The sequence below is a fragment of the Lepidothrix coronata genome, unplaced genomic scaffold (assembly GCF_001604755.1).
Source record: "Lepidothrix coronata isolate B3197 unplaced genomic scaffold, Lepidothrix_coronata-1.0 Scaffold8, whole genome shotgun sequence".
Classification (NCBI taxonomy): Eukaryota; Metazoa; Chordata; class Aves; order Passeriformes; family Pipridae; genus Lepidothrix; species Lepidothrix coronata.
The window spans coordinates 9,597,821-9,613,174 of record NW_016690188.1 but is presented as its reverse complement, the minus strand read 5'-3'; the positions used below and the strand labels follow the sequence as shown (position 1 = coordinate 9,613,174).

At 41.1% G+C, this 15,354-nt stretch overlaps 1 protein-coding gene and 1 long non-coding RNA gene across 2 annotated transcripts in view; both read right to left on the bottom strand.

Moving 5' to 3' along the window:
• HTR7 (5-hydroxytryptamine receptor 7) overlaps nucleotides 1–8,733 on the bottom strand; it is a 35,731-nt gene extending 26,998 nt beyond the window's left edge. Inside the window, exon 1 of the mRNA XM_017804218.1 lies at nucleotides 8,207–8,733. Within this exon, the coding sequence (XP_017659707.1) occupies nucleotides 8,207–8,733 (527 nt within the window). The remainder of the gene's footprint in view (nucleotides 1–8,206) is intronic.
• LOC108492180 lies at nucleotides 2,717–7,408 on the bottom strand. The gene is made up of 5 exons (XR_001873027.1): nucleotides 7,333–7,408; nucleotides 6,892–6,959; nucleotides 5,521–5,678; nucleotides 4,382–4,486; nucleotides 2,717–2,903 (listed from the first exon to the last, which is right to left on the bottom strand). It is a non-coding gene; the product is annotated as an uncharacterized LOC108492180 (long non-coding RNA).
• Nucleotides 8,734–15,354: the final 6,621 nt, after the last annotated feature.

Below are 15,354 nucleotides of genomic sequence, written 5' to 3'. Positions count from 1 at the left end.
GCTGCTGCTTGCTCCTCAACCTGCTACACCCTGCAGGACAAATAGCTCCCAGTGTGAGAAAAGTGTTACCTTTCATATGGCTCTGCCTCCACTTCCCACAATCTCCTTAAATAGACATAAAAGCTGTACACAAAAATGGATTACCAACTTTCCTTGTGGTTATATCTTACACTTCTACAAGCTAAAAAACTTGGTTTTGAGTGTTTAACAGTTCCAAAACTCCACCCGTTTCCTTGATACATCTCAGGAAAAAATTTGCTATCAGTTTTTTCATCATGACACAATGTACGTCTAAGAATAGACTTCGTCCTGGTTTTCCTTACTTTAAAAAAAGTTATTTTTGTAATATCCCCTTTTGGTTTTGTGTTTTGTTGTTTTTTTTTTAAAACAATCATACCATTTTGCAGTGAAATAGCTATCCATGATGAAGTTAACCCCCTCCAGTGGTCTCTTCTGCTACCTTCAATTTGATAGCAGAGATCAAAATAGACAGAATATACTCAGCACTGACTTGATTTCCCTGCTCATCTCTGTTCTGGACTTTTGGAGAATTCATACGTGTCTGTACATTACCCAAACCCCTTGTTTAGTGTTAGAGGTGAATCGCTACCAGAACTGCAGACATGCTCATATGTACGGAACCACCCACATGTATCAGATAATCTAGATTTCTGTATAAAGCCTTGAGAAACAGTAAGGTACAAGAAGAAAATCATAGCTGCTGCACTCTTTAATTTTATGTTAGTTCAAACAGAATAAAAACAAATTTTCCCTATGACATATTTAATTACTGGAGTCTTTTGAGAAGGAAAACTTAAACTTTGCAGTAGGAGTTGGCTCAAAAAAATTCAGTTGCTTTTTTTCTCTTTTCAGTATACATAGGAAGAGATACAGTGTGATTCAATCCTCTAGAAACAGTTGGCTACCCAGTACAAGAAGAAAAACTAAAACCTGTAAGCTTTCCAGCTGAAAGAAATTATCCTCACCTTACAAAGAGTAGTGACCATTAGAACAAAACTGCAGTGTTCACTGCTTTATGATACTTGAGCTTTCTACATGCAGATATCAGAATTTGTAATTTGGCTCCCCAGTCTTTCTTGTATGACAGCTGCACCTTGGCAAACTCCACTATTTCTCAAGCTCTTTATGTTCGTGCAACCTACAATGGCCAGCTCTTTCTTCAGACTTTCTAGTCCACAGAGGATGGACCAGATCTGTGCTATATACTGAGAGAAAAAAAAGAGAGAAGTGTTTGTAGCTGACAGACAGCGCCATATGTACATATCAGCTGCAGATGAAATAAGGTGCTCTGTTTCAAAAGTTGCCACAAATATTTCTGATAAAATGTTTCCAACTCAACAACAATATTATAAATAATTCTGTGTTTCTTTTAAAGGAATAAGATGTTTTCTTCACATAATTTTCAGGGAGTTTTAAAAATAATTTTCAGAGAAAATTATTCCAAGAAAGTGAAAACATTCCCCGGTTAATTTCTGTTCCTCCAGAAGCTTGTGCGAGCATGCTACTACTGATATAGTAATCTTGCTTCAAACAGTGTATAATAACTACAAAGGCTTTGATGTGTCATTCTATGATACTCATCCATTTCAAGAAAAAAACTCTAGGAAAAAATGTTTTGATACGAATGTACGCAGGTTACACTACACCATTGTGCCAGTGTGATATGCATCTGCATTTTGGTGAGTTATATTAGGAGATATTTTTGAAAGCTCCCTTCAAAAACTAAGAGGAGTGTTTCTAGAATTGTATTTTTCCTGTGAGTTTTGAAGCAAATCCAACCTTACTTATGGAAAAACTATTTTTATGGCCTTGGCAGGAAAAAAAATCACTTTTAAAATGTCTCCAGAATGCCCTGCTTGGTAAAAACACGAATTAATGTTCCCTTACCTCTGACTTATCAGGATCCTTTGAAATGTCTGGATGAACCCCCAAGAATTAGAGACCCCAAAATCACTTCTGAAAACTCATCCAGTGTTAAACCCTGGTAGGAGCAAACAGAAGATAGTTTCAAATGTGGGGGGGGAAATGAAACATCCAATTTCAAGAAAAGGCATTCAGGTAAATGTGGTTTAATTTAAAATTTCCTTCTTCTAACTGAACTATAATTCCCCATGCATGCATATCTTGAAATGTTACCAACTTCAGTCAGCTTTTCACTGCTACCTCTAGTTTATCTTGCATCTCCACACTTTGTAACTCCCCTTCAGTAACACGACTTAAATGCATCCAGTATATAACAGCAATAGAATAATCAATCTACAGATTTTTGTTCTGTAACACCTTCTAGCTTCCTAAACTTTGTCAGCTTCTACTGTGCAGCCACAAGACACACCCACCAAGCTTCAGGTCTTATGCCTGTTCCCACTGCGAAAGGACAAAACTACCACTTGTTTTGGTGCTCAAACTCCAGAGTTTACTCCTGAGTTAAGTCTTCACAAATCAGTCCATCTGCTTGATAAAATATCTTTTATTTGTTACTGCCCACCTTACTTATTGTGTGTCTGGCGGTGTGGTCATGAAGAATTATGTATCTGCAAACACATAATAAAACAATACTTGTGGCTAATATCAGGTTACTCTGTAAGTAACTGTGTGTCTTTCAGGCTGCCTATGTGACACAGGAAAAGATACCTGAGGATGTCACAGAAAGGTACTTAAAGAAGAGGGATCATGTTAATACAGAAGAATGCCCCAACTTTATTTACTCTTTTGGAGTGGGTTCTGGGTGACAGATACACATTGCACTGCCTTATGCTACTTAATGCATCCAACTTCCAATTCAACTTCTTCATCTGTGGATTTGGGATCAAAAATTTGTGTTGTTCCTCTTTTCAAGGTAAACAGTAAAATGGAGACTGCAGAAGTGTTCAGCAATTAGTTCTCTGCAAAAAGAAACTACATTAACTTGAGGAACATTTTTTAAGTGGACTACATTAGAAAAACTACATGGAAAGGAATAAAACCGAATCTGTTCTTTTTCACTTTAGTTTATCAATGCTGTCTGTATCTTTCATTAGCTAGACAAATTACTTACAATCTCAGAAAGATTACTGTTGTTTATCAGGCTAAAAAGTGGAAATAATGGCTGTTGCAAGGAATTATCTGCCTTATTGATCTCCAAACTTTCTTCCGCAATATAGACCCTAACTGCAGTAACTCCATCACATGCTTTTTTTATAGTTCCTTTTAGGTTTTTCCTAATTTCTCAGTTACTTCCGTGTAAATATATGTACTGAACAAAATATCATGAGTGGCACTGCTGGTGGGTGCCTATGTTTATTCTAGATCAGAAATATATTACATTGAGAATTTTTTCATATCTAGCCTACATGTATATTCTACATGTCTTTTGTGAACGATCTGAGCAGGGTTGGCAGAACGGACCGCAGCCTTTTCCACACTCAAGGCAGAAAAAGTTTCATACTGAATAGGAAGCCACACAGGACTATTAGGTGCTGTTAAGTTTAGCAAATTGCTGACAGTTTTCAGGTCATATTATCAGTTTTGGATGTAGGCAGAATTTAGACACCTGGATTCTACTGAAAGTACTTGAGTGTTTATTTAAATTTAGTTCCAAGTACTTTCTTTGAGGAAGTTTGATACCTGCTCAGTTCTCAGGCATGGAACAAGGACTTGAGCAGTGAGTGAGCTCTAAGGAACTGACACGTTCTCTAAGGAGAAGCATAAGTACTCACACTTGGAGTGTGGCAAAACAAGGAGAAACATAGAGCTGATACTTGTGTATAAAAATCTCAGGATCAACAAAAAGGCCCACTTACTTGCATACAAATCCTCATCAATTTAATGGAAGCCTGGAATACTCGTGAACTGTTGGCTAAGATACAGACTGGAAAAGTTCCCCAAAAAGTGTTTCATTACTTGTGTGGGTGTGGGGAAAGTGTTATAATTCATCAACTGTATCTGAGTAGTTATGTTACTTTATCACTTTCTAAGCCAAAGAACTATTTTTAAATTGAATTAAAAAGTGCTACTTATGCAGTTATCCAGTGGATACTCTCCAAAACAACATTCCCGTAGCTATCTTGGGTCAGAACAACATGATGAATCAGCATGCAAACACCACCAGTTCTAATACAATTAATTCCCTTTATTTGTTCATCCCCCCACTAGGATGTGGTTTGTATCCATCCCTCATAATTTACTCCTAATGTATGCTCACTCTTAAACATAAAGAATGTAAAGGAATCTAAATATGATATAATTTATTTAATTCAGAATCAGAAAAGTGGAGCTTTAAGGGCAAAAAACCAAAACAAAATGCACACTAATAAGGAAGGCTTAAAGGAGACTACTGTTCACTGAGACCCAATTCTGCTGCCAAAATTTTTGTAGCTCCTACCTTTCTACAGAGCTACTCCTCATATCATGGATGGCAGGAATAGCAAAGGTAATATATTGACTGTCTGAGTATCAAGCTGTCTTGGCTGTTTAATCCTCACGAAATCTGAAAAGGGAGAAAGTCTTTTCTCTCCGTCATATATATTTTAGTTCTGACAGACCTGCCAGTAAGCAGATAGCCTTCTTCCAAAGTGGGGGCTTAAATAAGACAGAGATGCCTAAAAAGTAACGTGTTCTTCAGAGGTCACTCTGATAAAGATCTGTGAAGGTTTTCATGTTGTGAAACGAAAGGGAAGATATGACCTAAAAAAACACATAATAGTCCAAATCTTGAATCTCCACAAATTTAGACCTTTTCAACCCAGCTTCTTCCACGTGCACCCTGCACAAAGTTAGAGATCCCAATAATAGCACCCTAACATTTACACAACTTAGACGAGAAACAATTTAAACAGTATAATAAGTGCTTGATTTGTCTCATTAGGAAAAAAATAAAAGGCTTTCCAACAGAATGAAAGCAGCCCATTGGTAGATTCCAGGCTAATCTGCATCTTTCAGAGCTTTCCAACTGATAGATTCAGCTAAAAAACACATCTGCCACTAAGGGCTGTGCATCAAAACATCCCTGTGAGCAATAGGCCTGCCAGCTGCTGGCATTTCAGGGCTCTCAGTGGCATAAGCTGAGTAGCACATATTTGTGCAAGGGAAACAAATCAAAAAGTCTTTTCAATTTACTCATCCTGTTTGGAAGCTCCTCAAAGCTTCTCTTTTACTGACCTAATTGTTTGTTTAATTACCTCTTCTTACACACCTTGCTTAGCAGTTTGTAACAAATTCTTTTTTTTTTTAAGGTTAATTCAATGCTAATATTCTGTCAGCTATTTACCTGATTCTTATATCTGCTTCAGAAAGAACCTAAATATTTAATAATTAAATTTTAAAACGGCCAACTTATTTTCTGTCTGCAATAACCTCATCTTTTTCTTCAAGAAGGTGGATCCCAACAAAGGTTTCCTAAAGTGTTCTAAAGAGCCAGGTGACAGTGCCATTCATAATTATTCTTCAAAAATGTTCCTATTCCTATTTGTCCTGTCTTAACCTTTTCCCTTTACAAATATCTCCCACATGATCCCAGGATACTTAATTGTGCTACAAAGTTCATCTAAATGGCTCTGAAGGTAGTGCCAGATTGAAGGAAAATGAATTAATTTAATTCCCTCTTTCCCGGCTTCTGGATATTGTATTCTTTGCACTGAGACAGAAAGGCTAATAAGGGCTGTATCACTGATGATCTTCTCCTACATAACAGAAAACATGCAAATGTTTCCATCAAACCCATGGAAAAATGGACCTTGTGAAAATCTGACCCTCTAATGCACTATATATGTTGTGATTTGCAGCTCCAATACCAAATACAGTGTTTAATCTGGAGGTATGTGATTTTTCAGAGATAAATTTCCCTCACTGATCATTCGAGGATTTCCTAACTACATACATGTAAGAACAATTGCCGGTAGGATAGCTTTATTAATTAAAATTAAATTTAAATTAGTGCTACACTGGCAACATTTCATCATTCACATTTAATTTTCCTAATTTCTCCCTGGCTTGCATATTTTGTACGTCTTCACTGTTCAAAGATTAGTTCATCTCAAACTAATCTTAGCCCTGACTGAGCAGTGCCATACCAGTATGAGTTTATTTATTTTTAAATAGGATTAGAAATCATGGAAATTTCTTTTATTGTTGGGTAGTAGAGACATTTTGCTAATGAATTGCTGGCTTGTCTCCTTTTACTTGTGATATCACCTATCTTAACTATATAATGGATTTGGGTGACAGAGGTTAAAGCATCATAATTCACAAAATTTTAGTTTCAAGAAGGGAGTAGACAACAGTATAATGAATTGTAAATAGATCATGTTCAACAAACATTTAGTATAGAATTGGGAATACAAAGACGAGAGGAAAACAATTCTAATTTAAATCAGCACTTGCTGTTGAAAATCAGTCATTCACAACAGGTTCTAAATACAGAGATATATCTCTCTAGTATTTTGCGGGGAGAGGGGAGTGGAGGGAGAATAATAAGAAGACAGCAAAAGACGCAATCATGACTGCGACCAGTTCAGTCAAAGCTCCTGTTAATCAAACAGCAGTGACCTCAAACGTTAAACTAAGAAAACACAGTTCTACAGTGAGAATCAGTCACACATCCCTACTTCAGTAAGAAAGCTTAAATATGTTAACCTGTCTTCAAAAGGTTGAAATGGAGGTGGAGAGCTCAGACGTGAACATCAAGAACAAACAAAGAATGGGAATACTTTATGGGGAGAGAGTGGAAAAATGAAATCATCAGTCTTAGAAATAGGTAGTACAGAAAACAGAGAATAATATTGGGAAGGCAGATAAGCCTACTCATATTTTCTTACAGTATTGGAATTAAATTAAAAAATAGCAAATTTCAAGGCAAGACCAATTTAAAAACAAACAAACAAAACAAAAACCCACCCTTTGATATTCAGTCAAACTGTGTATGTAGATTTCATTGCTACAAGATGCTTTGCAGCTTTCAGATACTGTTCAATAAAGAAGTTGCAAAATAAAGGTCATTGGAGAAGGGGATGCTTATACAGAAATTAAAGTTTTGAAATTAATACAAATCGTGGTGCTCCTTGGAATGAAACAACCTCCATTTATTGCAGGAAACTTTTAAAAGACTGTTTCTCTGCAGAAACCTAATGCAGAGTTCTTTCCAAAAACTTTCTGAAGTAAAGAGTCAAGATTGCTGTCAGATATTGGACTTGGTAAACTGCTTCTACAGTCTAGTTATGAAGTTCTTCAATTTCTACCAGTTGTGTGGAGTTGTAATGAAAAGTTACCCTCGAGATACCAAAATTCTTGGTGTGGAATTTAGGCTGTGGAAGAGGGAAGCTACAGGCTGCAATTTACTTTAGAACAGGTCCTGCATGGAATAAAGGAAACTGTCAGCCTTTCTCTGCAGAGGAGAACTCAGACACAGGCAAATATGAGACCTTAGGTTTGGCCCTGACATCACAATTGAACACCTAAGATCCTCTTCTGTGGTCTGTATACACCTCCTTGTTGCCCCAGTGCCTGGATCTTTTGGAAGTAGCTATTTAGTCAATGAGCATAATCTGATTTTTAAGAGAGCAGGTGAAAACTTTTAAAAAGCAAACATTTAAAAGCAATTTTTCCATATAAAACATTACTTGTCAAAAATGGTTCTGTTGGTTGAAATTGTGCTATTCTAGTGGTGTCCTAGAATAAAGATAAAACCATAATAAGCTATAATTCCTGCACCTTCTGTGGTCTGGTAAAACTCCACTGAATCCAGCCAGGTTACACTGTCACCAGCTGCGGAATAATCAGCTCAAATCTAGCTGTGGTATAAAGCAGTTTAAATACATATGTTTCAAATATTAACGTGGCTGCAAATGCCTCATTACTTGTATGGAGCCACAGTAAACGTTAACAGTTTACGTTCAGTTTTGCTCTGACGCCTCTGCTCTGCAGTGAGAGCAGGGTAGTTACCCAGAGGGATAACCGGGCACCAGGGTTGGGATACGGGCGGCAGCACACCCTGCTCCGGTGGGCTCCTTCGAACAGAGGCTGAGGGCTGGCACCCGCCTCACTCCCTGCTCTGAGCACGTCTGCGGCTCATTTCCAAGGGACCCGGAGGAGGAGGCAGGAGACGGCTGGTGGGATCGCTCGCGGCAGGTCCCCGCGCCAGCGCCACGGCCGTCCCCGGTGCCCGGGGCTGCGGGAGGGCAGGGCGAGCCGCGGGGCTCCGGGGCGCTCTCACCTGTCGATACTTATCACGCAGAGGGTCATGATGGAGGCCGTGCAGCACATGACATCCATGGCGATGAAGACGTTGCAGAAGAGACGCCCGAAGATCCACTCGCCGCCGATAAGGTCGGTGACGCTGACGAAGGGCATGACGGCCAGGGCCACCGAGAGATCTGCCAGGGCCAGCGAGACGATGAGATAGTTGGAGGGCTGCCGCAGCTTCTTCACGAAGCAGACAGAGATTACCACCAGGCAGTTGCCGGCGATGGTCAGAAGGGTGATGAGGCAGAGCACGGCCCCGATGAGAACTTTCTCCACGTTGCCGTAGCTGAGGATTTGCTCTCCGCACTGGGAGTCGTTGGCTGGGAGAGGGCTCGCCGTGGGCAGCGCCGACGGGGCAGGAGACGGACCGAGCTTGGCCAGGCTGCGCGGGGGCCAGGAGCCGGCGATCATCCTGCCGCCGCTCAGCGCCCGCGGGTCCTCCAGGACCAGGGGCCGGAGGTTACCGTAGAGGTGGCTGCCGTTGAGGGTGAGCACCATGTTGGCGTGAGCAGCCCATGAAGCCCCACCACCCGCCGCCCGCTCGCCGGCTGTCCCCGCCGCGGGAATGCTCGGGCTCCTCCTCGGGCGCCCGGCGCCGCCCGCCCCCTCGCAGCCGGCCGAGCGACCCGCCGGGGACCCAGCCTTCAACTTCCCCCCTTGCAGCCGGGCTCGCCCACGGCTCATCCCGGGTGGCCGCGGGGTGGGCACGGCGCCATCGCTCCCACCCGCGGCTGCTTCCCGAAGGCGATGGGATGGGAGCCGCTCCGCCCCCCTCTCCCTCCTGCCCTCTGAGCTGCAGGTGGGGGAGCGCCCCTTCACCGCAACCCGGGGCGCCGGTCCCTCCTCCCGCTTCTCCGTGGCCGCCCCAATCGAGGGGCTATCTGGGAACCCCCTGTGTATATGTATGTACGTACATATGCATATATGTATACGGGTCGCACCCGAGAAGCTGCAGGCGGGTGGCCGCGGCTGGAGCAGAGGCTCCCGCAGGCTGAGCTGCCCCGGCGTAGAGCGGTGCGAGCCTCTCGGCTCCAGCGCGGCTCTGCGGCGGGATCGGCTGCTTCGGGAGCGCCTCTGCCCGCGCTACCGGGATATCCGTGCAGAAAGATTCGGGACCGTGGCTGCTGCTAGAGTTAATAGTGGTTGATCTTTTAAGATCTACCCCCCAACAACAGGTCAGCGCTGAAGTATCTTTGTATCTTCAAGCTTGGGGATTCTCTTTCGTATTAATATTTATATACCATTGTTTTCAATTTATTCACTGTTCCATGTTTAATCACTTCAGTAAAGTTAAAAACAACAAACTCCCATTGCTTTGAATTACCTACTTTTCTTGCATGTTCCCTGAACTCTGAGACTCACTAGCTTTTCTCAGTTCTTTAAGTCATAGTCTTGCCTCCAAGTGGGGTGAAAGCTAACTGTTTGAATTGTCAGTTACCCATGGGATGCCAGCAGAAGACTACACCTCTTGGTATAGTAACATACTAGACAGTAAGGATTAAAAACAGGAAACACCTGCTCCTGAACATTCCCTTGCGTTTTCTACGAGAGACAGAAGCCAGATGAACTAGAGAAGGAGAGGAAATGAAAGGAGGACCACTGATCCCAAATGGATCAGTAACCAATGTCAGTTATGTTTGAATGAAGGGGGATCTTGCAGGTAGCAACAATATAGCAAGTTTTATTTAAGTATGTACCAGTCAGAAGGCAGAACTATGTGTGAGACCCAGTAGTAAGAGAGTCTACAGCATGATCTCACATCATACAGAATCTAAAATCTTCTTTTAAAACAGGCCTAATAAGTATCTAGCAATTGGAAAAAACCCTTGATTGACAGTCATAGGCACCACTGAAACATAAATCCATAACAAGTGAGGGTTCCATACTTGGCTCAGGGAATGTCTTGGGGCTTTCCAACATGCATGACTGGGTTGGCCCATACATGAGTATGCCTAGGACTGGGGTTGGGGTCAGCTGTGCCTGACACAAGTTGAGCATAGCAGAGCCTCCAATGGTCAGAAATGCAGCAGGCAGCAAGCAGGTTTGGGAGTTTGGTTGCTGGCTCTCCCTTCCACTCCCACATCTTGATTTGACTAAGATAATAAAATAAGCAAGTTTCATGTGTTAAGGATGAAATCTAGTTGTGCAGCTCTTTGACCATTACCAAGTTGAAAGTGTTTTCCTATTCAGTCACGTATTTTCCTAAACTTTGTTAGTTGCTCCATTGTGTCTAATCACAATAAAAGCTTTCCTTGTTTAACCACAGAGAATGTGTTTATAAGCTTTGAGCTTCAGGTGAGTTGAAGCAAGTCCTTTTTCTGTCTTCCTCAGTTAAGGAAATATTAGGAAGAAAAAGTTCTTTAGAAATGGAAAGGGTACATTAAAATAAGTTAAAGCATTAAGGCAAAACTTGGAGAAAGGAGAATGTTTCCTCAATGACTGAATACATTTTTTAAAAATACTGTCTGAAGTACAGCTAAGGAGTTAGGAATTGAGTAAATTTTGTTCAAAATAGGTTCATATCATAAAAGTTAATAACATTGTACAATATAATACTCCCAGTAAAAGCAATTTTTCACTTGCTTAAAATGTCACTAAGGCAGAGCAAATTATAATCCGGTGCTTCCTACAAATGTGTTGACACAGTTCATTAAATCAGTTATTCTTCTTGACAGCTTTTCAATACATTTCTGGAACGTGACTCTCTAAATATTCTCAGTGGATGATGTGCAGGATCACTTGTGTGTACTCCTACTCATTCCAATCTGAAAGAAGGATTTAGCCTCATCTTTTGTTCTGCACCTTCTAATACAGTTCATTAGAAGTTAATCACCTGATGTCTTTCCTTCTCAAGGGCCATACGTTACCGTTCTTTGTATTTACTCTCATAATCTTATCTTTGAAGAAACAAATAAATTTAAGTCAATTTATGTACCATTATAAAAAGGGATTTATGTAATATTGCAGAGAAAATGTGAAACCTTGGAAAGATGAAGCACCTGATACCTCTCTAAAATATGTCTCTTGAAAGCTTTTCTCTAGGACACATCTAAAATAACATTTCAGTTTCCAGGGCTGGGCTGAATCTGGAGAGACGCTTTCCCTGAGGGCTTTAGAGACTTTGACATCCTCAGTGTCTCTGAAAGTAGAGAGCATCCATCATTCCATGAGATGAGAGCTAGTCTAGATACTTAAAACAAGGATACATGAAGGTAGGGCTTGATGTTTCCAAGGGTACATCCTGCTTTTGTCTTCAGTGATCCTATTTACAAATTCTAACATGTTGTTCCAGACAGCATACAGAAGTGAAATAAATGTCCAATTAGGTGTTAAGAATAACATGTTGACATTTGTTCTCTCCCCAAGAAATTACTTTTTCACCTTCCATTAGGCTTCAATAAATATAATCAAATCATTTTTTTGCTGGCTGAGCTTAGTCAAGTCCTGTCCTTTTGAGTGATTTAGGCTTTCTATGCATAAAAGCTTCTTAATATGTCTGTATACCTCCAAGTCTGTGCTAAGGCCCTTGTCACTCATTCTTTCTTCACTTACTGAAGGTAAACTATTTTGTTCAGATGTGATAATGTACTTTATTGACAAATATCAACTGTGATATTTCACTGTTACTATATAGAAATGTTTCAGATTAAAAGAAAAAAAAAAAAGCAAGAGAACTTTTTACTTTGATTTTTTCCTCTCCAAAACCAATTAACTTATTTGTTTTATTTTGTCTCCTTCTCCAGAAATAGTTCTAAATAACATAACATCTACAGCATTTGTCATTCATATAAGGGTATGATATAACAGTGGGTATTGGTATCAATTTGTTGTCCCCATGTTAGTGAGATAAGGTAAGATAGGTATCAGAACTGGCTAAGGAAACAAAATTTTCCAGGCACATGTTGATTTAGTGAGGCCAGACTGTATCTATCAAAGTGTTTGTGTTGAAGAACTTGCACTAGATCCTGGATACTTCATCCCTCCCTGGAGGACTTAAATGCTTGCAGAGTCTGTTGAGACAGAAGGTCTGTGTTAGCTTGGAGGATCCTGACTGAAATGGGTCAAGGAATGCAGTGCAAGAGCTTCAGCAGTGGAGGAGGAAACGCTGACAACCTGGCATGGTAACACTTTTCCTCACACAGCTGCCTGTAGAAAACAGTCCTGCTCATCTTAGCATAAGAGCTTGAAGGCACTGCTACATTACCCTTCTTAAACCATTCAATTTTGGATACATGGCAAGAAGGTAACACAAGTGAGCAATGCAAAAAATAAACAGATCAGAAATTTTTCTTGCTCTTTTTCCTATCATCCCCTTTTTTATCCTTGCGTGAGCCAGTTTATCTCTCTAAACTGTTATTTTCATTTGTCTTGCAATTTTTTTTGTTTCCTTTTGTTTTCATCTATTTTCTTAGAAACCAATATATATATATATATTTATCACTTGCTGTTGGGAACAACAAATAAAATATAGGTATACATTTCTTCTGCCTTGGGGAAATACGTTGTCAAAATATTTAGAATATTTTATCAGAGACTGGCTAGAATTCCATGGACAATGATTACTGAAACCTCGATTTTTATTCCCTGCATGTGCTGTTTAACAAATAAGACTCTTGTCTAAGTTCTAGCAAAGATGTTGCAGCTGCAGTTTTCTTTTCTGCCTTTTCTTGTCTTTGTGAAGATAAATCATTATCACTCTGTGAGAGTAAAACAGAGAGGTAAACTTTCTCACCTTTGGCGTTTCTTATCATTGTCAAACTAAATACTTGCATCTGTGCAACTTAAATATGAAATTATGTCTTCCCTTTTTTTAGAACCAACAAATGCTAACAACAGGAAGCTGGCAGCTGAAAAGAAAACAAACAATTAAGATGACACTTATGCTAAAAATTCTGTATCACTCAGAAAATGAGAGCTCCCAACCCGAAAGATTCAGTCTGCACCTTTACAAAGGAGCTTTTTGAGGTTATGCGGTTATGATAAAAGTGACTGTGACATTCATGTTACTGAGTTGCTAAGACAGATAGTACTAAATAATCTCTTAGCTCCCTGAAAGTGCTAAATGCAGAACTAAAGCAAAAAAAACCCTAACAGTTGCTACCATGGGCTGCCCATTCAAAACCTGTTAGAAGAATCATTAGGGTTTCTGCATCAAAATTTACTGAAAGGATGTCTTGAGATGTGGGTGTATTGAGAAAGAAAACACCTGGAGTGAGGAGATCTGTCTTCACCAAGGAGGACTTCAGGACACTGATGGAAAAAAGTATGTTAGAAGCTTGTGGCTTAACAGTGAGGATCATTAGGAGGTTCTAAGTAGATCATTGGGGCTGGCTTAAATAAAAGCAGCAACATCTAAGTAATATCATAGGAAATAAGGTTGTGCACCGGTCTGAGAACATGATTCATGATACCTCATACTGGAAGTGCTTCATACTCAGATTCTTACATCATTACAGCAAATAATAATAATAAAAATAATAATACGTTCTGCAGATCTTCCATACGAAGATCTGTTTAAAAGTTCTCCATTTTAATGCCTCAAGGAAAAGTTTGTTTTGCCTGTATATTGCCAGAAACAAAAGCTGCTTAATCCTGTTTGGTGTCTCTGAACACTGCTGTAGTAAAAATAACTGATACATATTTACAGATTTCTTTTTACATTCATTAAGACAAATTAAATCAAGTTCCATTGTACACTGAGTCAAAGAAAACCTGGAGTAATACCTCAAGCTCTTCCATTTTTACAGATATCAAAGAAAAACTTTGGCAATACCACTCAAGCTGTCCTGCTTGTTCAAATGACTGGCAAAGAAGCAGTAGCGGCTGATCTGATTGTAATAGGCGAACACTTTACAGATGCAGATAAATTAAAAGAGAGCTCCTTTACTGAAATATCTTATCCCAGTATTGTCAAGAGCAAAATGCTGCTATAGGTGTGTCAAGAACAAAGATGGTTTACCAGCTGGTTTGGCTTATTTTCCCTTTCAGAGGGATGTGTTTTTTTCCTGTCATAGACATGTGGCAGGCTGTTTTCTACTGACCCTCAAAGCTGCTCCAAACTCCTAGTGCAGTGTCTTCAGCCCATAAGTAGCTTCTCTGCTACCACCATCCCAGGTCTTTGTAACTCATCAGACAGTAATGCTAGAAATATGCCAAGAAGGCACTGTTGTTTCTCAGCTATCCTTTGTAAACCGTGTGATCACTTTGGTAGAAATCAGTCGCAGCTCCTCGCAAGTCCCTTGTGCACAGCCGGCACAAGCTGCGTCAAGGACAGACCCCATACAGAGGGATGTACTAGGGTTTGACAGCATCGATGTCTTCACCTGGGTTACAGGTATTTTTGCCTTATTAAGAATTCAGGGGTCCAGATACCCTGTAGACTTTCCCTGGTGTGCATTTAGCCCAGTTTGAAGAAAGAGAAAGCTAGGCATCCCCTGGCCTGGCCACCTGAAGTCAGATGGGAATCACAGACCTGCTCTAAGTCACCAAACAAACAAACAAAAAAATCTAGTGGGAATTGCAATTTGTATTTTACATATTCTGTGTTATTTATCAATGGTAGAATAACATTTGTGCTTTTCGTAGCAGTGCTACACAGTGAACTTGCATCTGATTAGAGATTCCCTCAGTCCTTCTGCATGTCAGGGGATATTTGTTTCACGTGTTTCAATTAACGTAGGAAAGAGAAGGCCTTGCAACAACTAGAAAGGATTACTTTTATTTCTTATTGACAATGCTCAGATGGAGCTCAACCAGTTTAACAGGCGATAAACGCTCCATTGCAGCAAAGCTACCGCTCCACCTGGTGGGCACACGGCGGCTCTGAGGAGCGCGGGGAGCCTCGGCCGGCGCCGCTCCGGCTGCAGAGACTCCGCCTGCGACCCGAGCAATTCAACCCACAGGCTTTCCCCCGCCCATCGCAGCCCCGTGTCGGGGCACCTCCGGCCGGAGCGCTCCCACGGCCACATGAACCCCCCGTTCCCTTGGTTGCCGCGATGCTGCGGGTGCCGCCAGCCCTGCGGGCCCAGGGGCCCGGCACGGCCCGGGACTACACGGCCCAGGCTGCCGCGGGCGGCCGGGGGGCGGTGCCGCCGCCGTGCGCCGCCGCCGTGCCCGGGA